Source organism: Saccopteryx leptura, chromosome 6 (assembly GCF_036850995.1).
Source record: "Saccopteryx leptura isolate mSacLep1 chromosome 6, mSacLep1_pri_phased_curated, whole genome shotgun sequence".
NCBI lineage: Eukaryota > Metazoa > Chordata > Mammalia > Chiroptera > Emballonuridae > Saccopteryx > Saccopteryx leptura.
The window spans coordinates 55,061,385-55,087,233 of NC_089508.1; the positions used below are offsets into that span (position 1 = coordinate 55,061,385).

A 25,849-nucleotide genomic window follows, 5' to 3' on the forward strand; every position below is an offset into this window, starting at 1 on the left:
AACTTGTTTACCAATCTCTCAGCCCCCTTCGTCTGGTCATCCGACCATTCCTCAACCCCCTTACCTAGTTAATGATATCCTCATCTCTCCCTTCCACCTTGGTGCGGCCATTTAAACTAGCCAATCGGGAAAAAATAAGATTGTATGGTCATCACTCCAGCCAATGGAGCAAGATTCAGCATCCTAGTACCTGCATTATGCATAAAAACAGAATTTGTCTTCTGCCCATGCACTTGCTGGCTGACTTTCAATAGTGGCAGCAGGCCCTTCTGCAGAAGTTATTAAAGTTGCGCTGCCGAGGTATTTTGTCTCACGAGTCTTGCTTAATTTCACCTCTAACAATTGATTGCTTTCTCATAGGTGCCTTGACAGAGGGTGGGGTGGGGGGACCACTCCAGCTGAGCCAAGGACCCCTTGCTCAAGACAGCAACCTTGGGCTCATGCTGGCAACCTTGGGGTTTTGAACCTGGGTCCCTGGTCAGGCGAAAGGTTTAATTTGTTTCTAACTGCAAATTCAACTACAGGGATTGGCACCCTCACAGATCTATAAGGTGCTTGAAGACAAGGGCCCTGACCTATCCTTGACGTCTAAAGACCAAGTCTGGCAAATTAAATGCCAAAAAAATGTTTGTGATTTCATTGCAGGGATGGATGGATGGATGGATGAAACTAGTATCATCAACCTTGTGACTGGCAGCCACTACAGCCACGAACACTACAGCACGTATGGCATTCTTTCTAGCATGCTGATCGCCAATGTCACTGTTGAATGCAATGGACTCAGGGAAAGCTCTTTATGTTGCCTTTGAAGGCGACTGGCAGGAATATTCACCCTGTAGTGGGGAGTTGTGCAGGCCTAAGCCCTATGAAAGAAGAGAACCAAAGAGCCTTCCCAGTCACCCCACCACGCCTAACCATTTGGGCTCCCAAAACATCTCGTTCACAGCCACGGAAACTCACTTCCGGTCTAAGGAAGTAAAAACTTTGCATGTAAGCGGCTCTCTTCGAGAAATAACAGGAGTCTCCGTGCACACGCTCCTCCAGGACGAGAAATCAAGATCTCCTTTACCCTATCTCTTTAGGATTCATCTTTAGTTTATAGAGGGCGACGAGTGAGTCAATCAATGGTGGGTAATAGATAGTTACAGCTCACCCTTCCCTTTCCCGGCGGAGACTACAAGTCCCAGAAAACAGCTATCGTCCGAAGAGAACGTCCCATGCGTCCCAGCATGCAATGCGCCTCACGTGCCTTGAGGAATTCCTCCCCCCCCCTATCCTCGACGAAACCCAGCAGGGCATGCTGGGGTTTGTGGTCCTTGCGGCACCCTAACCTAGGTCCTCCGCGCTACTCTGTCTGGACCCGCCTATTCTCTGCTCCCCTGGACCTTTAGGCTTGTCTTGGCCCGTTGGAAGACCAGGAAGTTGATAAATCGCAAGGCCAGCTGCTGAAAGACGGTGGCTCGGGTGGGACAGTCGCCAGGGATGGCGGAGCGTGAGGATGGAGCGGGTGTCGGGGCTGCTCTCCTGGACGCTGAGCAGAGTCCTGTGGCTCTCGGGCCTGTTTGAGCGGGGAGCTGCCCGGCAGCCCCGGATCATGGAAGAGAAAGCGCTAGAGGTTTATGGTAATTAATTTTACCTAGGGCCGTGTTTGGCTTTCTGCGTGGAGCCCGGGGGTAACGAGGGCCTCACTTGAGGGCTGGGAATGGCGACTCGGTTTTTTGCCGGATCTGGTCGGGAGCGTGGGAAGCGTTTTCTTCGGGATCTTAAGTCATGCGGCAATGTGAGTCTTTCTCGGAGCCGGACTCTTCCTAAACCTGGGGCAAGCGAAGTCTGGATGTCTTAAACACTTTATTTCCCTTGTCTGACCCACGTCCTAGTGGCAGAGCTGGCGTCTAGTGTGCTTGGTTAGGTGGCCAAGCTGGCCTGGTTGCGGTGTTTCACCCTCTTTCTTTCCTCTCCCTGGACACGCGCTCCTCCTGCACCGTTGAGGGCATTGCTGTGTGATTGACAAATTGGGGACTGGCCCAAGGTCACAGCCCCCAGCCCCTTTCTTCTACTGGAAAGGCAGTAGGCAGAGGTCCCCTAGAGAGGAGATCGAGATAGACTCCTTGTAGCTGGCCATTGAATTTACAGTTCCTTAACACAGCCAAGCCTGGAGTGCAAAAGAACACCCACAACTCTTTTTTAACTCCTGGGGCCATCTTCATTGTACACATGAAAAAACAAAGGTTTAGAATGGATACACAACTCCCTGGAGGTCACACTGCTAGTAAGGAAAAAAGAAAGTTCATGCCTCTGATTCCAAACTTAGTGCACTTTCCACCACTTCACAATTGCCTTATGATTCTTTTTAGTATTGTTTTTGAAACTAAAAAGCGGTGATTTAACTAATGATCAGAGATTGCTGCTGACTGAGGGTAAAAGATGACCATAAGAAGACAAATACAGGTTAGGATTGTAGGCCAGGAAAAGGAAAACAGGGATGGAAAAGACCTTTAGAGCTAATATATACTGCTCACAAAAATTAGGGGATATTTCAAAACGAATATGAAGCTATAAAATGTCCTTTAATTTTTGTGAGCAGTATAGTTTACCTCTCTTGCAGGAGGTAGACCTAATCAACCGCAGCCAGATAATGGACACCTTCTTGTCCTTTCAGGCCTCTATCTACAGCTTTTAGTGACAGCAGGGCACTGGGAATACAACTTTGGAGGAGAGATAGATGATTCTCATCTTCAAACTTATATTGAGAGGGACAAATATTTACAAATATATGTTTGTTTATTGTAAGCAGTAGAAAGTCACAGGCCTGAAAAGATACAGAAATTCAGAGGAGGGAAATTCTAATTCTGATTGGGGAATCACTTGAGTTGGGCCTTGAAGAATAGTAGGGTCTAGACATATAGAGGTAGGAGGTACACTAAGAGAAAACAAGCAAGAGTATGAAGGTGAGAAAATAGAATGTTTAGGAAGTGTCAGGTAGGTGGATAGATAGGATAGGGTTTGTGGTTAAAAATGGTATGGTCAAGGCCCTGGCTGGTTGGCTCAGTGGTAGAGTGTTGGCCTGGCGTGCAGGAGTCCCGGGTTCGATTCCCAGCCAGGGCACACAGGAGAAGCGCCCATCTGCTTCTCCATCCCTCCCCCTCTCCTTCCTCTCTGTCTCTCTCTTCCCCTCCCGCAGCAGCCGGGGCTGCATTGGAACAAAGTTGGCCCAGGCGCTGAGGATGGCTCTGTGGCCTCTGCCTCAGGCGCTAGAATGGCTCTGGTTGCAACAGAGCGATGCCCCAGATGGCAGAGCATCGCCCCCTGGTGGGTGTGCCAGGTGGATCCCGGTCGGGCACATGCTGGAGTCTGACTTTTCCCGTTTCCAAATTCAGAAAAATACAAAAAAAAAAAAAAAAAGGTATGGTCAAAAATTGTTTTAGATAGGTTGGAATTGGATACTGAAAGTGTAAATATAAATGAAAATTTTAATATAAATGCAGAATCATAGAAGAATTTTATTCATGACAGTAATGTGATTTTGTTTGTTTTTTGGGATTTTTGTGACAGGGACAGATAGAGACAGACGGATAGGAAGGGAGAGAGATTAGAAGCATCAGTTCTTCGTTGTGGCACCTTAGTTGTTCATTGATTGCTTTCTCATATGTGCCTTGACAAGGGGGCTACAGCGGAGTGATTGACCCCTTGCTCAAGCCAGCAACCATGGGGTCATATCTGTGATCCCACGCTCAAGCCAGTAACCCTGTGCTCAAGCTGGTGAGCCCATACTCAAGCTGGTGAGCCAGCGCTCAAGCCAGCAACCTTGGGGTTTCGAACCAGGGTCCTCTGCGTCCCAGTCTGACGTTCTATCCGCTGCGCCACCGCCTGGTCGCGCCAGGGCAGTAATGTGAAGAGAACAATGTTGCTTTCTTTGTCTTCTTTTTTTTTCTTAATGTTTATTTATTGATTTTAAGCAAGAGAGGAAGGAGGAGAGAGAGAGAGAGAGAGAATGAGACAGGAACATTAATCTATTCCTATATGTGCCCTGACCAGGGTTCAAACCGGCAACCTGTGTGCTAAGGGGATGATGCTCTAACCAGCTGAGCTATCTGCCGGGGAAATATTACTTTCTAAAAGAAATAAATCCAAATCTCTCAAATCACTAGAAAACTGGAGATGTTTCAAAAGGGGTGAGCTTTAATTTCAGGGTTAAGTAGCATGTAAAGAATATAATACAACCTGTATAAATAAGCCTTACAGGAAAAAGGCCTAGGATGAAGGGCAGCAAATTCCCTTTCAAAAACTCCTATTTCCCTGAGCTCCATGATGACACAGCCTTGTGAAGGAGAAACTGTCCTCTTTTCCAGCCTCTATTATCAAATTCTGTTTCTAATCAAGTGATGAGCCCAGGAGCTGCTGTGGAGAAGGTAAATTTGATTGATATGTTTTTCCCAGCTGCATTTCTGATTGCAGGGGTGCTATAAATAATAGAACAAAATCTCAGGCTTGGGAACATCAAGCTAATTCTCTGCGAACTCCCTCTGCTTCTGTCCTTTCTGCTTCACCATTTCTCTTTATCATTCTCCTTTTGCATCTTTTTCAGCAGCCTCAGTGTGAGGAGGAAATACGTCTTCTCCAAGGCCAGGTTTCCACATTCTTGGTCTCGCTCCCTTCTGCTTATTTTACCAGTTTCCCCATCTCCAACCCTTAAATTTTCAGTCCCTTTTCCTCTGTTTGACCCTTCCCTTTGGGTTATAAAACATACTCAGATTTCCCTTACCCTTGTCGTTGTTCTAGGTTTTTCTAAACCCGGGGCCTGTTCTCTGCCCTTCCGTTTCCTGCCAAAGCTCGAGGACTACATTTTCAGTTCCCCCTTACTTCCCTTTCTGCAAGCTGGCTTCTGCCCTTGCCTCTACTGAAACTGCTTTCTTACAGGTGACATCCTGGGTGACAAATCAGAGACTTATTTTAGCTCATCAGCCTGAATTTTTCTGCAGCATTTGATGTTGTTAACCACCCCTGTCTTCCCTTCTCTGCTTCTTGTTTTTCTTCTTCCTTTTGATGCCTAAATTAGGTGCTTTCCATAGATACATCCTTGGGTCTCTTATATTAGTGATTCTCAAACTCGGCTACACATAATAATAACCTGAGGACTTTCTTTAAGTCGGTGTCCAGGCCATACTACAAATCAGTTAAGTCAGAATATCTGGGAGTAGGGCTCAGACATAAGTTTTTGTTTTTGTAAAAGATTTCTGGTGATTCCATTCTTCAGCCGAGGTTGAAATCTATTGTTCTAGTCACTCTTCCCTGTGAATCTCAACAACCACTCTAGCTAGCCTTGGTGCTCTCTTAAACCTTATGTCACGGTTCAGTGTTTGCTGGAATGTACCATTGATTTGCCCCTTAAGCAAAGTCATTATGTATTAAATTAAACTGTTTTCCCCAGCCCCCACCCAAATTTATTCCTGTGTTCTTTTTTTTTCAGTGTTCTCCCAGACACTTAACATCCTTTCTCCCTTTCCTTCTCTTCTACATCTAAACAGTTGTCAAATTCTGTTGATTCTGCCTCAGAAATTACTTCTTCCTCTGTCTTCTTCTCTCTGTCACCATTGTTATGTGCCTGATTTAGGCCCAGCTTTTTCAGCTGGTATCCCTGGCTCTGCTCTGGTTGAGTTACGAACTGGCCATGTCACTCTTATTCAGAACCTCTTGAGGACATCCTATTACCAGTAGCTGACCCCCAAACATCCTTGGTGGTTTGGCCCAAACTCTTACACTCTTACATCCTCTTCATTTATTCTTTTTTTTTTTTTTTGCAGGGACAGAGAAAGAGTCAGAGAGAGGGATAGATAGGGACAGACAGACAGGAATGAAGAGAGATGAGAAGCATCAATCATCAGTTTATCGTTGCAACACCGTAGTTGTTCATTGATTGCTTTCTCATATGTGCCTTGACCGTGGGCCTTCAGCAGACCGAGAAACCCCTTGCTCAAGCCAGCGACCTTGGGGCCAAGCTGGTGAGCTTTTTGCTCAAGCCAGATGAGCCTGCGCTCAAGCTGGTGACCTCGAGGTCTCAAACCTGGTCCTCCGCATCCCAGTCCAATGCTCTATCCACTGCGCCACCGCCTGGTCAGGCCTCTTCATTTATTCTGGGGAAGAAGTCACAGAGGTAGAAGAAGTGAGCCATGGAAGAAGTGAGCCAGTCGAGCTGCGTGGTTTCCGGGAACAAGTTAACAAGAGGAGAAAGCGGGGCTCTTAGAACTTAGGGGAAAGAGGCAAACGTGCCTGGGGTAAGGGGTTGGCATAGGCTTGGGCATACTCCATAGAGAGAAGCGCTGAATTGTTATCCATTTTTAAAGGCCTTATTCAGGTCCATGTCCATAAATCCCAACACTACATGTTCCTAAGCCCCTGGTCGGCAAACTGCGACTCGTGAACCACATGTGGCTCTTTGGCCCCTTGAGTGTGGCTTTTCCACAAAATACTATGTGCCGGTGCTACCTCGATAAGGAATATACCTACCTATATATAGTTTAAGTTTAAAAAAATTGGCTCTCGGCCCTGGCCGGTTGGCTCAGCGGTAGAGCATCGGCCTGGCGTGCGGGGGATCCGGGTTCGATTCCCAGCCAGGGCACACAGGAGAAGCGCCCATTTGCTTCTCCACCCCCCCCCCTCCTTCCTCTCTGTCTCTCTCTTCCCCTCCCGCAGCAAGGCTCCATTGGAGCAAAGATGGCCCGGGCGCTGGGGATGGCTCCTTGGCCTCTGCCCCAGGCGCTAGAGTGGCTCTGGTCGCGGCAGAGCGACGCCCCGGAGGGGCAGAGCATCGCCCCCTGGTGGGCAGAGCATCGCCCCTGGTGGGTGTGCCGGGTGGATCCCGGTCGGGCGCATGCGGGAGTCTGTCTGACTGTCTCTCCCCGTTTCCAGCTTCAGAAAAAAAAAATACAAAAAAAATTGGCTCTCAAAAGAAATTTCAATCATTGTTCTGTTGATATTTGGCTTTGTTGACTAATGAGTTTGCCGACCACTGTCCTAAGTTAATTGATTTCTTCCTCTTGAGCCTCTATGACACTTTCCCCATTTTTTTTTTAAGCAAGCAAGAGAGACAGACAGGAAGAGAGATGAGAAGTATCAACTCATAGTTGCAACACTTTAGTTGCTCACTGATTCCTTTCTCATATGTGCCTTGATCAGGCGTGGGGGCTACTATAGCCAAGCCAGTGACTCCTTGCTCAAGCCAGCAATCTTGGACTTCAGGCCAGTGACCTTTGGGCTCAAGCCAGTGACCCTACGCTCGAGCCAAATGAGCCCACGCACAGGCTGGATGAGCCCCAGCTCAAGCCCATGACCTCTGGGTTTTGAATCTGGGTCCTCAGTGTCCCAGTCTGATGCTCTAACCAGTGCGCCACCACCTGGTCAGGCCTTTTCTCATTCTTATATTCTCTGCAATGTTGAATCCGAGACACTGGATATGATCTAATAATAATCTAAGAAAACAGTTTTCTCAAAAGGAAACTTGCTTGGACATTTTTCAGAAGTCTGGGGAGTGGCTCCAGAATTTGCTTAAATACAAAGAAGAGTGTGCTTTTAATTAGGACTGGCAAAATCATTCATATTTAGAATATTAGTGTTGTTACATGATACCTTGTCTGTGATGATTCTTTAGATTTGATTCGAACTATCCGGGACCCAGAGAAGCCCAATACTTTGGAAGAACTTGAAGTGGTAACGGAGAGCTGTGTGGAGGTGCAGGAGATAAATGAAGAGGACTACTTGGTTATTATCAGGTTCACGCCAACAGTACCTCATTGCTCTTTGGCAACTCTTATTGGTAAGGTTTTTTTATACATATATATTTTTAAATTCTAAATTAGCCTGATACTGACCCTAAGTAACAATTAGCATTGTGTATCACAACGTTATGGTTTATAGAGTATTTTCATGTACGCTAGGCCCATATTTGTTGTTTTCACATCTGTGGATTCAGCTAACCAGGTGTTGAAAATATGTGGTGGGAAAAGTTATATTATTCTGATTTGTACTATGTACATAGTTAGGCATCCATACTTAACACGTTCAGGCATTTTTTCTTGTCATTATTCTCTAAACAATACAGTATAACAATTATTTACATAGCATTTACCTTGTAATAAGTAATACAAGTAATCTAGAAATGTTTAAAGTAAACAGGAGGATGTACATAGGTTATTTTTTATTTATTTATTTTTTACAGAGACAGAGTGAGTCAGAGAGAGGGATAGACAGGGACAGACAGACAGGAATGAAGAGAGATGAGAAGCATCAATCATTAATTTTTCATTGCGCGTTGCAACACCTTAGTTCATTGATTGCTTTCTCATATGTGCCTTGACCATGGGCCTTCAGCAGACCGAGTAACCCCTTGCTCAAGCCAGCAACCTTGGGTTCAAGCTGGTGGGCTTTTGCTCAAACCAGATGAGCCCGTGCTCAAGCTGGCGACCTCGGGGTCTCGAACCTGGGTCCTCTGCATCCCAGTCCGACGCTTTATCCACTGCGCCACCGCCTGGTCAGGTGGATGTACGTAGGTTATATCCCAATACCAGACCATTTTATATAAGGGACTTGAGCATTGCGGAGTTTGGTATAATGGGAGGGAGTCTTGGAACCAGTCCCCTGTGGATAATGAGGGACAACTGTATTGTCTTCTGTAGTCCTCACAATTAGCCTATGAGTGAGTTAATATTATCTTTATTTTATAGATGAGGGGCCAGAGGTTCAGAGAGTTTAAGCTCAGAATCATATAGCCAAGAAATGGTGAAAATGAAGCTCAAACCCAGGTCTCCTGACTGCAAATATGTTTCTTTTAGTTACACTATGCTGCTTCTCTTTGGTGTACACGCCTGCCATTAATAGTGCGTGGGTGTGGACCATCTCCTCTTCTCAGTTTTGGAGATTGGAGTAGGTGCTGTCAGACTGGCACTGTTGCTATCACCATATTTTCCTTTTAGCTTGTTCTATCAGCATCCTTTTAGTAGGGGCAGACGTTTTGGTGGGAGGGTATTTTTTGAGATAGTTTTCTATCAATATTTAAGAGGCTGCATTTCCAATATTTTAGATTAGTTAGCTGTGAGATATACAATAGGTGTCTATTATATACTTTGTTATAAAGAAGATAAAGGAAGTTTATTTCAAACCCAGTGTTCATCAGTAAGGGATTGATTAAGTAATCATGATGGTGCCTGACCTGTGGTGGCGCAGTGGATAAAGCATTGACCTGGAACACTGAGGTCACTGGTTCGAGACCCCAGGCTTGCCTGGTCAAGGCACATATGGGAGTTGATGCTTCCTTCTCCTCTCTCACCTTCTCTATCTCTCCTCTCTAAAATGAATAGAAAAAAAAAATCAGTGATGGTGTATATTAACAATGAAATACTATGTAGCAATAAAAACAGAGAAGCTCTCCATGTACTGATATGGAAAGATCTCTTTAACATACTGCTAGGAAATAAAAGCAAGTATAGTATTGCTACATTTGTGTTAAAAAGGCAAAAATAGACCCTGGCTGGTTGGCTCAGTGGATAGAGCATTGGCCTGACATGCAGACATTCCAGGCTCGATCTCCAGTCAGGGCACATAGGAGAAGCAACCATCTGCTTCTCTTCCCTTCCCCTTGCCCTTCCCTCTCTCTTCCGCTTCTGCAGCCAGTGGCTTGATTGGTTTAAGTGTTGGCCCCGGGAGCTAAGGATAGGTCAGTTGGTCCAAGTGTCAGCCTCAGGCGCTAAGGATTGCTCCGTTGATTCAAGTGTTAGCCCCAGATGGGGACTGCCAGGTAGATCCCAGTTGGGGTGCATGTGGGAGTCTGTTTCACTATCTCCCCTCCTTTCAATTAAAAAACACCAGATGAGCCCATGATCAAGCTGGTGACTTCAAGGTTTTCAATCTGGGACCTCAGCATCCCAGGTCAACCCTCTCTCCATTACACCACCACCAGTCAGACTATTGTCTTTTTTTTTTTTTTAAGGATTTTATTTATTGATTTTACAGAGGTGGGAGGAACAAAGAGTAGTTGCTTCACTCTCGCTATTCATTGGTTGCTTGTCATATGTGCCTTGACTGGGTAAACCCAGAGTTTGAACCAGCAACCTTAGCATTCTAGGTCGACACTATCCACTGTGTCACCTCAGGCCATGCTATTGTTTATTTTTAATCAAACCATAATATTAAGATATGTTTCTTTTTTTTTTTTTTTTGTATTTTTGTATTTTTCTGAAGCTGGAAACGGGGAGGCAGTCAGACAGACTCCTGCATGCGCCCAACTGGGATCCACCCGGCACGCCCACCAGGGGGCGATGCTCTGCCCATCCGGGGCGTCGCTCTGTTGTGACCAGAGCCACTCTAGCGCCTGAGGCAGAGGCCACAGAGCCATCCCCAGCGCCCGGGCCATCTTTTGCTCCAATGGAGCCTTGGCTGCGGGAGGGGAAGAGAGAGACAGAGAGGAAGGAGAGGGGAGGGGGAGGGGTGGAGAAGCAGATGGGCGCTTCTCCTGTGTGCCCTGGCCGGGAATCGAACCCGGGACTTCCACACGCCAGGCTGACGCTCTACCACTGAGCCAACCGGCCAGGGCTAAGATATGTTTCTTAAAGCATAACAAGCCCTTAAGTATTAGTTGGTAAAGGAATTAAATTGTTCCAAATCAAAGCCTGCAAAGCCAAATCTCATTACTGAAACACTTTCTCTTCATAATAAGAACAGTTTGATTTATCCTCTGAATCTAGAGGTGTGGATTTAGTTTAAAATTCATTCCTTATTTTGAAGCGGAGGAGAAATGGAACATTGGCACTGAGGGTCTGTTCCAAGCCTAGTTTTCATTTCTCTTAAAAGAGTCAACTGGAAAAAAACCCGATGGAAATGTGTCTTGGCATTGGGGTGATAAACTGAACTTCAGAGGAACTCGTTTTAGGGAAAAAACTGTATCTTGCAGGCATAGAGGATTCCAACTTTGAGAGGTTTCTGTGCTCCTTTTTAAGTGGCTCTTACTTGGTTTCAAACTTTTATGTGGCCCAGCCTGTTGTGGGCATTTGGTAAAGTTTAATGGGTTTGAAGGCAAATTGTATAGTAGAAAGGACTTGGGTTTTGCAGTGGTCTTGGGTTCCAGTCCCACCTCTGCTACTTTACTAGCCCCATGACCTTGGGCAAGTTACGGTGTGACCCTGGTTTCATAATTTGTAGAATGGGGTTGATAATACCTAGCTCACTGGATTATCGTAAGGAGTATGTAACACTGTATCTACATTAAAGTTGCTAGCATGGTATGAGGCTCAAAGGAGACCTACAGTGGATTGAGCCAAAGCTGTTTTCAGCCTCTGTATTATATGGAGATGCCTAGATACAGCTGTATACTTTCCCCAAAACCAGTAAGAAGGGATAATTGGGTCTTTTTTTCCTTCACAGGGCTGTGCTTAAGAGTAAAACTTCAGCGGTGTTTACCATTTAAACATAAGGTAAGGAAGATGTTTTTTGTTATTTTATAAGTTTTATTGAGATTTAATTAAAATTATTGTATAATTTAGTTATTTAAAGTGTACAACTTAATAGTTTTTAGTATATTCACTGAATTGTGCAAAATCACTACAGTTAATTTTGGAACATTTTCATTATCTCAATAAGTACTAATAAGTCACTACCTATTTCTCTCCTCTCCCCCCATCCATAGGCAGCCACTAATCTACTTTTTATCTCTGTGGATTTGCCTATTCTGGATGTTTTATTTAAATGGAACCATACAGTTTGTGGTCTTTTAAGACTGGCTTCTTTCTCATAGAGTAATATTTTCAGAACTTATCCATGTTGTAATATATATCGGTATTTTATTCCTTCACATAGCCTTATAATAATCCACTGAGTGGGTATACCACTTTTTATTTGTCTGTTTATCAGTTGATAGACATTTGGATAGTTTCCACTTTTTGTCTATTATGAATAATGCTGCTATGAACATTTGTCAACAAGTTTTTGTGTGGGCATATGTTTCCATTTGTTTTCCACTTAAGGAGTAGAATTGGTGGATCATATGGTAACCCTAAAATTAACCTTTTTTTTTTTTTAGTGTGAGAGAGAGAGAGAGAGAGATAGGAAGGGAGAGAGATGAGAAGCATCAACTCATAGTTATATCACTTTAGTTGTCCATTGATTGAGTCTCATGTGTGCCTTGATTGGGGGCTCCAGCGAGCCAATGACCCCTTGCTCAAGCCAGCGACCTTTGGGCTCAAGCCAGTGACCGTTGGGCTTAAGCCAGCAACCATGGAATCATGTTGATAATCCCACGCTAAAGCTGGTAATGTTATGCTCAAGCTGGTGAGCCTGCGCTGAAGCCGGTGACCTTCGGGTTTCTAACCTGGGACCTCAGTGTCCCAGTTCAGTGCTCTATCCACTGCACCACCACCACTTAGGCTCTATGTTTAACCTTTTGAGGGGCTGCCAAACTGTTTTTCACAGCTGCTCTACCATTTTACATTTCCACCAGCAGTGTATGAGACTTCTGGTTTCATCACATCTTTGCTAACACTTATCTTTTTCATTATAGCCATCCTGCTGGGTTGAAGTGATATATCATTGAGGTTAATGATGGCTAATAATTTTGAACATTTTTTCATGTGCAGAAAATTTAAAACCAATTAAGAGACTCTTATAAAGGGCTGCAGAAGCCCTGGCCGGGTAGCTTAGTTGGTTAGGCAGTGGTCGGCAAACTCATTAGTCAACAGAGCCAAATATCAACAGTACAACGATTGAAATTTCTTTTGAGAGCCAAATTTTTTAAATTTAAACTTATATAGGTAGGTACATTCCTTATCGAGGTAGCACCCGCATGGGGTATTTTGTGGAAGAGCCACACTCAAGGGGCCAAAGAGCTGCATGTGGCTCGCAAGCCACAGTTTGCCAACCAAGGTTTTAGAGTGTCATCCTGATACACCCAGGTTGCAGGTTCAATCTCTGGTCAGGGCATACACAAGAATCAACCAAGGATAGTATGAATAAATAGAGAAACAAATCGATGTTTCTCTCTCTCTCCCTTTCTCTCTCTCTAAAAATCAATGAATAAAAGAATCAACTAATGAATGCATAAATAGGTAGAACAACAAATTGATGTTTCTCTCCTTCTGCTTCTGTCTAAAATCAGTTTTTTAAAAAATATCTAAAAGGACCACAAGAAACTACTGAAGTTTAGAATCTTCAATGCCTGCAAATAGACAGTTCATAGAAATAACAGGGTAAATGACTCTTCTTCTTTATTTACCATTTTTCAGAATAATGAGTCATGCATAATTTTAAACCAAAGTAAATGAGTATGGAGTGATTTTATATCTGTTACTATATTGTCTAGATTCTAGACTCTAGAATAAGAGTATTATGCAACTGTGGGAATTTATATGGTTTTGTCTTTTAAAAAAGACTGGACTAGGGATCACTGCCTCTGCCAGCCAGACCCGGCATGCTGCTTGGGGGGCCTGGGCCAGCTGGAAGTGTGGGGGAGGGCATCCAAGGCTGCCACCTTCTGCCCCATGAGCCCCACAGTCCCCACAGTGCGGTACCAGTGCCCTGGCATGTCACCAGGGAGCCGGGTGCCCACGGCTGGCTTGCATGTGGGACCCCCTGCAACCCCCCTTTTGGCACATATACTCCACTCCAACCTGGCATGCCACCCACCATGACGGACCCATGCTGAAAATGCCTGCTTGTGCCTCTGGCTGGGCCCCCATGCCCACCTAGCACCAGGGTTATAGAGGAGGAGGATGGCAGGTACAGTTCTGCCTCAGCGAATTTGGGAGCTTGTCCCAGAGTATCAGGTGTACATAGATCTCTTGGATTTTGAGCGAAGCTGGACCAGACAATTGCTTAGAAGCAGGTAAAGTCCAGGAGGCCATCAAGAAGCCTCTGATAAAAAATTAAAGCTGTGGATCTATATTTCCAATACAATCAGTCCCAGCATGGCAGAAGGTGACAGTACAGGAACCATAGGGACCCCTGTGGGAACCCCAGTAGGGGACAAGGTGGCATCCTGGGAACTCCAAGTGGAGAGAAAACTCCCGGATGATCCTAGCAATCAGAAGAGGAAGCTCTCTTTATTCTATAAGAGCCTTGTCATTGAGCTAGACAGGAAACTGTATAGACAGTGGTCGGCAAACTGATTTTGTCAACAGAGCCAAATATCAACAGTACAACGATTGAAATTTCTTTTGAGAGCCAAATTTTTTAAACTTAAACTATATAGGTAGGTACACTCCACCTAGTGGAGTGGCATTGGATGCCCATTACCCAGGAGACATAGCTAGCTTCCTGGTTAAATGGCCTGGAGACTCAATGCCAGGTATACCCTCCTGCTCAAGCTAGATCAGCATCCACAGTACAAGTTGGATTCCCCAGTGGTGAGGCTGCTGGGAGTGCGCACACAGACGAGGCCCACCATCATGCAGGCTCTACGGCTTTACATCAGAACAACCAGCTGCAGGGTGGGCAAGAGCGCCAGTACATCAGCTGCAGCCGTTATTTCCACCGGACCTTCAGTTGTGGTTCACTTTGTTTCTCCAAGATTCCCATGAAGCTGGCTGGGTTGCTGCAGCATCCAGACCCTATTGTCATCAACCATGTCATTAGCGTGGACCCTAACAACCAGAAGAAGACAGCTTGTTAGAACACTGATGTGGAGGTGCACAACCCACTCAAGGCCCAGATGAGCAATTTTCTGGCCCCTACTACCAATCAGTAGGAGCGTGCCTACCTTGATGTCAAGATCTGTGAGATCACTGAGTTCCTCAGCTAGCTGAAGATGCAGAGGGATTTCATGCTCAGCTTTAGTGCTGCCCCCCAGGACTTCATCCAGGAGTGGCTCTGTTCCCAGCACTGAGACCTTAAGGTCATCACTGATGTGATTGGGAATCCTGAGAATCGAGCTGCTTTCTACCACCAGCCCTGGGCCCAGGAAGCAGTGGGGAGGCACATCTTCGGCAAGGTGCAGCAGCAAAGGCAGGACCTGGAACCAGTGCTGGCAATTCACCTGGCCTAACTGTTCAGGGAACCTTCCTTTCTTCCAGCCCTGGCACCGTTCCCTTCTCAGTCTGGAAGGGACTGCTACCTGAGGCTGAAGACACACAGGACAAGGAGGGAGCTGAGGGGTATGTCCTGTCACCCTCTGCTTCACAGCTTTAGTTTCATAATTGTACTGATAGAATTCCTTGTTGCTTGATCCCAAAGCCTATTACTTACTTTATGTGTTGGCCTTAATTAGGTTCACAATGAATGCCTCTGCCCTCGGCAGTCATGCCCAAGTAGGACTACTGGAGGCTTTGCTTTGGATTGTAACTGAGACGTTTCAAAACCCAAGGCTTTGCTTGTTTATGGACTCCCCCTTGGGGCAACTGCCCTAGCTGGAAGCTGTGCGAGGAAGAGGGGCGTAGCTTACACTCTTCCTAGCCATTCTCAACTGATGTTCTTTGTCATTCCTACCAGCCCAGTCTTGCTGCTGGCTTTTTCTTTTCCTTTGGGTATTTACACTATTTGGGGAGCAGGTTCTTCTATGCAGGAGCCACTTTTGTTCTTTTTTAGTGAGAGAGAGAGAAGGACAGATAGGGACATACAGGCAGGAAGAGAGAGATGAGAAGCATCAAGTCTTCATTGCAGCACCTTAGTTATTCATTGATGGCTTTCTCATATGTGCCTTGACCAGGGGGTCTACAGCAGAGCAAATGACCCCTTGCTCAAGCCAGCTACCTTGGGGTTTCAAACCTGGGTCCTCTGCATCCTGGGCCAATCCTCAATCCACTGCACCACTGCCTGGTCAGGATAAGGAGCCACTTTTTTGTAGAAGGGATTAGTTGGTGTTTTTCAAGGAGCCCTATTTGGTGCCTCCTCCCTTATTTTTTCCCCTCAATCTGTGCAAGTGGCTCTGGCCACCATCATCTGCTGGGATGCCAGAGGGCCACCCCAGCCCGTGGGTCCAGAACTATAAAGCCTCCTAGAGGAAGGAGGCGCTCAAGTTCTCTGGCATGGCCTGAGGTATGTGTGTATGAGATTGGCAGTGGGCAGGGGGAGGGGGAGAGGACTTGTTGCTATTTGGAGCTTGGTAAGGAGGGTGAGCCTAGAGCTTAGAAAGTGCCACTTTAGGCAGGCTTGGAAATTTCCAAATAAATCCTTGTTTATTGGTGGTAGCTCCTTACCTCACTGCCAAAAGCAAAAAAAAAAGACTGGGCTAGACGATCTCTAAGGTCTCTTTTAGCCATAATATGCTGTGATGCTTTTCACTCATGAAAAACATTGATCTCAGTAGCAAATAAGTATATAAGAATTAGTTCATATGCTCTGTGGTTTATATCTGGAAAATGAACAAGTCTTTATCATATAGCATGATTTATTTACCACAGGATTTGCAATAATTTCAAGTGTTTGACTCAAAAGCTCTGACTCATAAAGCATAGCTCATCTGAGGGAGTGAGTGCAGCAGGACGGGGGCGGATAGCTTTTTTTTATTATACTTGAGAATAAATTGATCAAGATAAAAGTGGAGCCTGACCAGATGATGGCGCAGTGGACAGAGCGTCGGCCTGTCCTAGGACGCTAAGGACCTAGGTTCAAAACCTCAAGGTCACTGGTTTGAATGCAGGCTCATCCTGCTTGAGTGTGGGCTCACCAGCTTGAGTGTGGGATCATAGGCATGACCCCATGGTTGCTGGCTTGAACCCCATGGTCACTGGCTTGAACAAGGGATCACAGGCTTGGCTGGAGCCCCCCCCCCCCCCCCCCCCCGGTCAAGGCACCTATGAGAAAGCAATCATTGAACAACTAAGGTGCTGCAACTACGTGTTGATGCTTCTCATCTCTCTCCTTCCCTGTATGTCTGTTCGTCTCTCCCTCTGCTAAAAATAAGAAAAGAAAAAGAAAAAAAGACAAAAGTGGATGAGAAAAGGAGGATACTGAAAACTGTATACTGTGATCTCATTTTTGTCATATAGGAAATAAAAAGGAATGTCTAACCTTGGAGTGTGTGTGTGTGAAATCTGTGTTAGATTATAGGGGTACAGAGAAAAATATGGAAGAAACTACACTAGATTATTAACCCTTTGAGTAGTACGAATGTTCATGAACGTCCTCACTCAAAGAGTTAAGAAAAAACTCACTCAAAGGGTTAATGCAGCTTTGGGGGTTGGAGCAGGAAGCAAGTTTAGATACCAAGTTGGGAAGAAGAGTTAGAGTGCAGGGGAGGGATATCCATGAGTAAAACATATGAGATCTTATTTGTGTAAAATTATATTGCTTTGTATTAAAAAGAAGTGGTATGGCCTCTGCAGACCTTTCCCAGGTGACCAAAATTAAAAATCCTACTTGTTTCAGCCTTGTTTTAGAGAAGAATCTGAGGGATTTGTTACTAAGTCTTTGATGGTAGAAACAGGATTTGGGCTTTCATCCCTAGACTCTTGAGTCCAGTTTACATTCCACTTCACTCATCATCATAGAATGCTCTAAATGTTTTGCTTTTAATATTTTTTTCTTCCTAGTTGGAAATCTACATTTCTGAAGGAACCCACTCAACAGAGGAAGACAGTAAGTGAATCTTGAATCATTAAAAACAACTTCACAATACAGTATACAGAGATGTGTTATAAAATTGAGCGGCTGAAACCTGTATAATTTTGTTAACTAGTGTTACCCCAATAAATTCAATTTAAAAATAAGTAAATAAAAGTAAAAACTACTTCAGGTAGTACTTAATCTTTGATATCAGGTTATTTTGCTAACCAAGTATCTATTGGGTCATTTATAAAAAAGTACAAAATTAGTTATTTTTCCTTGAGGTATGAAAACAGGCATTTTTTTTGCTTATATGGATTTTTTTTTTATAAATAAAATTTAATTTTAATGGGGTGACATCAATAAATCAGGGTACATATATTCAAAGAAAACATGTCCAGGTTATCTTGTCATTCAGTTATGTTGCATACCCATCACCCAAAGTCAGATTGTCCTCTGTCACCTTCTATCTAGTTTTCTTTGTGCCCCTCCCCTTCTCCCTTCTTCCCTCCCCCCTCCCCCCCCCCCACCCAACCACTACACTCTTGTCCATGTCTCTTAGTCTTGTTTTTATGTCCCACCAATGTATGGAATCATGCAGTTCTTGGTTTTTTCTGATTTACTTATTTTACTCCGTATAATGTTATCAAGATCCCACTGTTTCGTTGTAAAGGATCCAATGTCATCATTTCTTATGGCTGAGTAGTATACCATAGTGTATATGTGCCATATCTTCTTTATCCAGTCTTCTATTTTTTTTTTACAGTGATTAAAGCCTTTAAGCAAACTCTTGGCCAATACAGCAAGAATCCATAAAAGAGTAGTGTCCTTAACATGTTCACCAAGTCCATGTTGGCCCCAACACCATTCCAAATCCCTGCAAATGCAACCCAACCCCAGTTCAGTCTGTTAGGAGCTGTCACAAGGAGCAGGAGTCCAGGAAAAGTCCACAACCAGGGAAAACAGGCATTTTATGGAAGTAATTTTTTCAGTAGGACTCTGGGTAAATTAGAGTTAGGCCCTGTGGATATTGACTGGTTTAGGCCAGTGGTTGCACCACTATAAAGAACATCCAGCTCTAGGAAGCTTGATTTATAAGCTCCAAAGAGGACTTGATTCTTTTCCTTGGTGGCCCGATAGAGAGCTGTGTACTTGAAACTGAAGGTATAGTGAGTAAAGATTTAGTGAATCTTGAAGCAAATGTTTTCTCTCTGGGTTAATGTATTAAAATGGAAGTGGGGAACCTTTTAAATTTTATTTATTTATTATTTTTATTTTTCTTACATGAGAAGCAGGGAGGCAGAGAGGCAGACTCCTACATGCACACCAACCGGGGTCCACTTGGCAAGCCCCCTATGGGATAATGATCTGCCCTTCTGGGGCTGTTGCTCCATTGCTCAGCCTGAGGTGGTGGCCATGGAGCCATTCTCAGTGCTCAGGGCCAGCTTGCTCCAACTGAGCCATGGATGCGAGAAGTAAAGAGAGAGAAAGAAGGGGAAGGGGGAAGGGCAGGGGTGGAGAAGCAGATGGTCATTTCTCATGTGTGCTCTGACTGGGAATCAAACCCGGGACATTACCTGACCAGGCGGTGGCGCAATGGATAGAGCGTCGGTCTGGGATGTGGAGGACCCAGGTTCGAGACCCCGAGGTTGTCAGCTTGAGCACGGGCTCATCTGGTTTGAGCAAAAGCTCACCAGCTTGGACCCAAGGTCACTGGCTCGAGCAAGGGGTTACTCGGTCTGCTGAAGGCCCATGGTCAAGGCACATATGAGAAAGCAATCAATGAACAACTAAGGTGTCGCAACGAAAAACTGATTATTGATGCTTCTCATCTCTCTCCATTCCTGTCTGTCTGTCCCTATCTATCCCTCTTTCTGACTTTCTCTCTGTCTCACTAAAAAAACAAAAAAACACCCCGGGACATCCACATGCCGGGCCAACACTCTACTGCTGAGCCAACCTGCCAGGACCAGGAACCTTTTTTATATAGAGGACTTCTGACCTACAGAGAGAGATCAATCAGTAGCTACTTAAAAATAACAGAGTTAGGGTTTGGGAAAAGCAAAAGACAAAATATTCCGCATAACCTATGTGTTACATTAAAAACAGAGAACATTGCCCTGGCCGGTTGGCTCAGCGGTAGAGCGTCGGCCTGGCGTGTGGGGGACCTGGGTTCGATTCCGGACCAGGGCACATAGGAGAAGCGCCCATTTGCTTCTCCACCCCCACCCCCTCCTTCCTCTCTGTCTCTCTCTTCCCCTCCCGCAGCCAAGGCTCCATTGGAGCAAAGATGGCCTGGGCGCTGGGGATGGCTCCTTGGCCTCTGCCCCAGGCGCTAGAGTGGCTCTGGTCGCGGCAGAGCGACGCCCCGGAGGGGCAGAGCATCGCCCCCTGGTGGGCAGAGCATTGCCCTTGGTGGGCGTGCCGGGTGGATCCCAGTAGGGCGCATGCGGGAGTCTGTCTGACTGTCTCTCCCCGTTTCCAGCTTCAGAAAAGAAAAAGAAAAAAAAACAAAAAAAAAAACAGAGAACAGAATTTTATCTGCAGGTATTAAGAGTACAAATAATGAGAAATACATTAAAAAACATGCTGTGCTTAGTAAGCTTTCATCATTAGGTAAATTGAGAAGTTGAATACAGCAGAGGGGAAGAAAGTGACAATAATAAAGTAAGAGCAACAGTAAGACAGACATACAGAGGGTGACAGTGACTCAAAAGCACTAAAAGGAAGAGATGAAAAGAAATGAACATAGAAGAGATACAGAAATTATATACCTGAAACCATATAATTTTATTAACTAATGTCACCCCATTAAATTTAATAAAAGAAGAAAAAGAAGAGACACAGACAGGGAAGCCCGCTGCTTTGAGAGCAACAGCCCGTTCAGGAAACTTTAGGTACTGTTGTGAAAACTGCTAAAGTCATATCCTGTTTTCACAGTTGCAGACAAGTAGACTATTCTACTCCTCATGTATTGAATTTATTCAAATTCCATAAACTGATGGCTTTTCTTAATTAAAAAAATAAAAGTTTAAGTACCCTAAATCCAGTGTGTGTGTGTGTGTGTGTGTGTCAGAGAGAGAGAGACAGAGAGACAGAGAAAGGGACAGATAGGGACAGACTGACAGGAAAGGAGAGAGATAAGTATCAATTCTTTTTTTTTTTTTTTTTTTTGTATTTTTCTAAAGCTGGAAACGGGGAGGCAGTCAGACAGACTCCCACATGCGCCTGACCGGGATCCACCCGGCACGCCCACCAGGGGGTGATGCTCTGCCCATCCAGGGCGTCGCTCTGTCGTGACCAGAGCCACCCTAGCGCCTGGGGCAGAGGCCAAGGAGCTATCCCCAGCACCTGGGCCATCCTTTGCTCCAATGGAGCCTCGGCTGCGGGAGGGGAAGAGAGAGACAGAGAGGAAGGAGAGGGGAGGGGTGGAGAAGCAGATGGGCACTTCTCCTGTGTGCCCTGGCCGGGAATCGAACCCGGGACTCCCACACGCCAGGCCGACGCTCTACCACTGAGCCAACTGGCCAGGGCCCTAAGTATCAATTCTTTGTTGCGGTGCCTTAGTTGTTCATTGATTGCTTTCTCGTATCTGCCTTGACTAGGGGGCTCAAACCAAGCCAGTGATCCTTTGCTTAAGCCAGCAACCTGAGCTCGAGCCAGTGACCTTGGGCTTCAAGCCAATGACCTTTGGGCCAAAGCCAGGGATTATGATGTTATGTTTATGATCCCATGATCAAGCTAGTGACCCTGTGCTCAAGCTGGTGAGCCCGTGATCAAGCTGGTGACCTCGGGGTTTCAAACTTGGGTCCTCTGCGTCCAGTCTGACGCTCTATCCACTGCACCACTGCCTGGTCAAGCACCCTAAATCCACTCTTATGTTTTTGAAATGCTTCTTAATTATGGGATTTTATAATAACATAGTATTAAGCTTTTTTTTAAGGGTTTTTCATTTATTAAAGATTGAATGTTTTCTATGTGTAGGGACAATTTGACCTTTGAGTTACATTCTTGTCTTGTGGAGCCTACATTGTAGTAGGAAGAAACAGAAAGAATTGCAGTTGTTTATATAGGAATATATATGTTTGGTAAGTGTAACATTTTAGCAGGATCCTGGAAGTTAGCCCATATTAAGAATATGGCCATCTGACCCTGGCCAGGTGGCTCAGCAGTAGAGCATCAGCCCAGGGTGTGGAAATCCGGGTTCAATTCCCAGTCACGGCACACAGGAGAAGCGCCCATCTGCTTTTCCACCTGCTTCTCTCTCTGTCTCTCTCTCCTCCCTCCCCTCCTGCAGCCATGGCTCAATTGAAGCCAGTTGGTCCTAGGTGCTGAGGACAGCTCCCTGGTCTCTACTAAAAATGGCTCCAGTTTCAGTGGAGCAAGGGCCCCAGATGGGCTGAGCATTGCCCCCTAGTGAGCTTGCTGAGTGGATCCTAATCTTTTCTTTTTATTTATTTTTTATTTACAGAGACAGAGAGCCAGAGAGAGGGATAGATAGGGACAGGCAGACAGGAATGGAGAGAGATGAGAAGCATCAATCATTAGTTTCTCATTGTGACACCTTAGTTGTTCATTGATTGCTTTCTTACATGTGCCTTGACCGTGGGGCTACAGCAGACCGAGTGACCCCTTGCTCAAGCCAGCGACCTTGGGTCCAAGCTAGTGAGCTTTGCTCAAACCAGATGAGCCCGCGCTCAAGCTGGCGACCTTGGGGTCTCGAACCTGGGTCCTTCCGCATCCCAGTCCAATGCTCTATCTACTGTGCCACCGCCTGGTCAGGCGATCCTAATTTAAATAAATAAAGAATATGGGCATCTCTTTTGAACCCTTTCATCAAGATTTTTTTTGTGTGTGTGTGTGAATGAGAGAGAGGGAAGAGAGAGATGAGAACCATCAACCTGTAGTTGCTTCACTTCAGTTTTTAATTTTTTTAGATTTTATTTATTGATTTTTGGAGGGGGGAGAGAGAGAGAAAGAGAGGAAAGAAGGAGAGAGTGGGACAGGAGGGAGAAGAGGTAAGCATTTACTTGTAGTAGTTGCTTCCTGTATGTGCCTCGACTGGGCAAGCCCAGGGATTCAAACCAGCGACTTCAACATTCCAGGTTGATGCCACAGATCTGGCTCACTTTAGTTTTCATTGATTGCTTCTCATATGTGCCTTGACTGGAGGGCTCCAGCTGAGCTAGTGACCCCTTGCTCAAGCCAGCGACCTTAGGCTTCAAGTCAGTGACCTTTGGGCCCAAGCCAGCAACCATATAAGAACATGTTAGTGACTCCACACTCAAATTAGATGAGCCCATGCTCAAGCCAGCAACCTCAGGGTTTTGAACATGGGACCTCAGTGTCCTAGGTCAATGCTCTTACCCACTGAGGCACCAGCGGTCAGGCTCATCAGGATTTTTTTAGCAAATTATAGATGACCGATAAGGTCCAGTACCTACCTTTATTATGTGAAGATCCATGCAAACTGGTTAAAAAAAAATGAACAGATTATTAGAAGGAGGCAAACAAAATTCACACAAGAAGAGCTTATAAATAAGGGAAAATATTATCTATTAGTCAAGAAATTGCAAATTATAAAAATAATCGGAACCATTTTTTACCTCATATTTTATGTATTATGTGTGTGTGTGTGTGTGTGTATTATTTTTTATAATAATAATACTGGGTATTTTTGGCAGACTGATAGCTCATGTTTTGCTGTTGAGTATATACTGTATTTTTTGCTCCATAAGATGTACTTTCCCCCTCCAAAAGTGGAGAGGAAAATGCCACGCGTCTTATGGAGTGAAAAATATGGTGTTTTCTTGAATATTTTCACATACCATTTGATTCAGAACATTTTTTTTTCTTATTTTTCTCCTTAAAACCCTAGGTCTGTCTTATGGTCATGTGCGTCTTATTGAGAGAAAAATACGATAAATTGGTAAAAAATATTGGAAAGTGATTCAGTTATATCATTTAAACCATAAGAATACTCATATCCTCGAATCTAATGATCCCACTTTGAAAAATCTTTCCAAAAAGAAGGCTGTGTGTTAAAAGGTGTCCATTGGGCCCCGGCCGGTTGGCTCAGCGGTAGAGCGTTGGCCTGGTGTGCGGGGGACCCAGGTTCGATTCCCGGCCAGGGCACATAGGAGAAGCGCCCATTTGCTTCTCTACCCCACCCCTCCTTCCTCTTTGTCTCTCTCTTCCCCTCCCGCAGCCAAGGCTCCATTGGAGCAAAGATGGCCCGGGCACTGGGGATGGCTCCTTGGCCTCTGCCCCAGGCGCTAGAGTGGCTCTGGTCGCGGCAGAGCGACGCCTCGGAGGGGCAGAGCGTCGCCCCTGGTGGGCATGCCGGGTGGATCCCGGTCGGGCGCATGCGGGAGTCTGTCTGACTGTCTCTCCCCATTTCCAGCTTCAGAAAAAAAAAAAAGGTGTCCATTGTAGCATAGTCTTCATAATTTATTTATTTTTTTCTTTATAATTTACTTGGACACTTACAATTTTTTCTGTGTTCAAGAACCCTGTAGTTTAAAAAATAGGCTTAAGAGGCAAAAAAGAACAATTTTAAAAATTGTATTTACCCTGAATGTAACATGAAAATATGTATATGGACAAAGATTGGAAAGAAAATAATTAAAATAGTTGTGATAGAATAGGAGGATTATAGGGGATATTTTTCTCTTTAAGTCTCACTTCCAGAACTTATGAATAATTACCCACAATCAGCTTTTAAGTTCTCAAGGTGTTAAATTCTGTTTTAACAGCTTATGAAAAAACGGTGTGCTGCCACATATTGACCGAGTTCTGCTAACCTTTGTGTGTTTTGCAGTCAACAAGCAGATAAATGACAAAGAGCGAGTGGCAGCCGCAATGGAGAACCCCAACTTACGGGAAATCGTGGAACAGTGTGTTCTTGAACCTGACTAATCGCTGTTTTAAGAGCAACTGAACGTTGTTTGATATGTCTGTTTAAACTCTTTGTAAAATATAAAAGACTCATGTTTAATACATAGGTGATTTATACCTCAAAGCATTTTTTTAAAGGATGATTTCCAAGCAAGATTTAATTATAAAGTAGTACCTAGTTTGTTCAGTGTATAACATTCTCAGGATTTATAACAATTAAATGATAAGACAGAAGAATATTTTCTAGTTATTATGTGTAAGATGAGTTGCTATTTTTCTGATGCCCATTCTGATACAACTGCTTTTCATGTCAAATATTTACTCAGTTTAAATCATTACTCTGTAAAATAAGTAAACAGAGATGACTTCTTATAATGACACACCTTAGAATATTCTTATTGAATTGTAAATTTAGTGTAAATGTTGACTGTTGGATATTTACAAAGATTTATTTTCCTATTATTATGTAGAATCAGATACCTGATTCAGGCCAAAGCCCTGCCTCCCTTCAAGGAGAGTCCTGGACCCATTTACGTATGGGAACAAATGCATAGAAGGGTAGATGACATACATAATTTTGAAGGTTAAGAATTTCCCAAAGCTGTTTTGATTAAAACAATCTAACTTTATGGTCTGCCATTTACTTAACTTTGTTCAGTTCGCTTTAGGGGATAATGGTCATTTTAAGTGTAAGGATATGGTAGGTGGCTTCCAAGATGGTCCCGATAACCCTTGATTCCTGGTATTCATGCCCCTGAATGGTTTCCTTCCATATTGAATCAGAGCTGGTCGATGTGACTAAAAAAGAATCAAGAGGTGACAGTATGTGACTTCTGAGGCTAGATCATAAAAGGTATAACTACTTTCACCTTAATCTCTTGGGTTGCTCAGTCTGCGGGAATCCAGCCACCATGTCATGAGAACACTGGAGCAGCCCTGTGGGGAATCCTACTAGAGAGGAACCAAGGCCTTTCACTAGCAGCCAGCACCAACTTGCAGACCATGTGAGTGAACCACAGTGGAAGCGATCTTCCAGCCCTCATCAGGCTGACATCTTGACTGGAACCTCACAGACCCTGAGCCAGCACTGCCTTGTTAAGCCAATCCTGAATTTCTGACCCAGAGAAGCTGTGAGCAATAATAAATGTTTATTGTTTACACCACTAAGTTTTGGGGTGATTTGTTATGCAGCAATAACTAACTACATACAGGTTGTTAGAGTGGAACTCTTTTGCCTCTAGTTTAATTGAGGATACGAAGGGAAAAACAGGAGAACTTTTTGTTTTGTGGCTCTTGAGCCCCCTTATCTATTTCAAGAATACAAATTTTAGCCCTGCCTGTTGTGGCTTAGTTGATTAGAGCGTCATCCTGATATGCCAAGGTTGAGGGTTTGATCCTTGGTCAGGACACATACAAGAATCAATCAACAAATGCA

At 44.7% G+C, this 25,849-nt stretch overlaps 1 protein-coding gene and 1 pseudogene across 1 annotated transcript; both read left to right on the top strand.

Annotated features, from left to right (window-relative positions):
• Positions 1–1,305: 1,305 nt before the first annotated feature.
• On the top strand, positions 1,306–25,577 carry CIAO2A (cytosolic iron-sulfur assembly component 2A). Its single transcript, XM_066341965.1, has 5 exons — positions 1,306–1,622; positions 7,646–7,810; positions 11,410–11,459; positions 17,505–17,550; positions 24,338–25,577. The coding sequence occupies exons 1-5, from the start codon at positions 1,499–1,501 to the stop codon at positions 24,433–24,435; spliced, it is 483 nt and encodes a 160-aa protein (XP_066198062.1). The 5' UTR covers positions 1,306–1,498; the 3' UTR covers positions 24,436–25,577.
• LOC136376141 (SWI/SNF-related matrix-associated actin-dependent regulator of chromatin subfamily D member 2-like) lies at positions 13,424–15,034 on the top strand (annotated as a pseudogene).
• Positions 25,578–25,849: the final 272 nt, after the last annotated feature.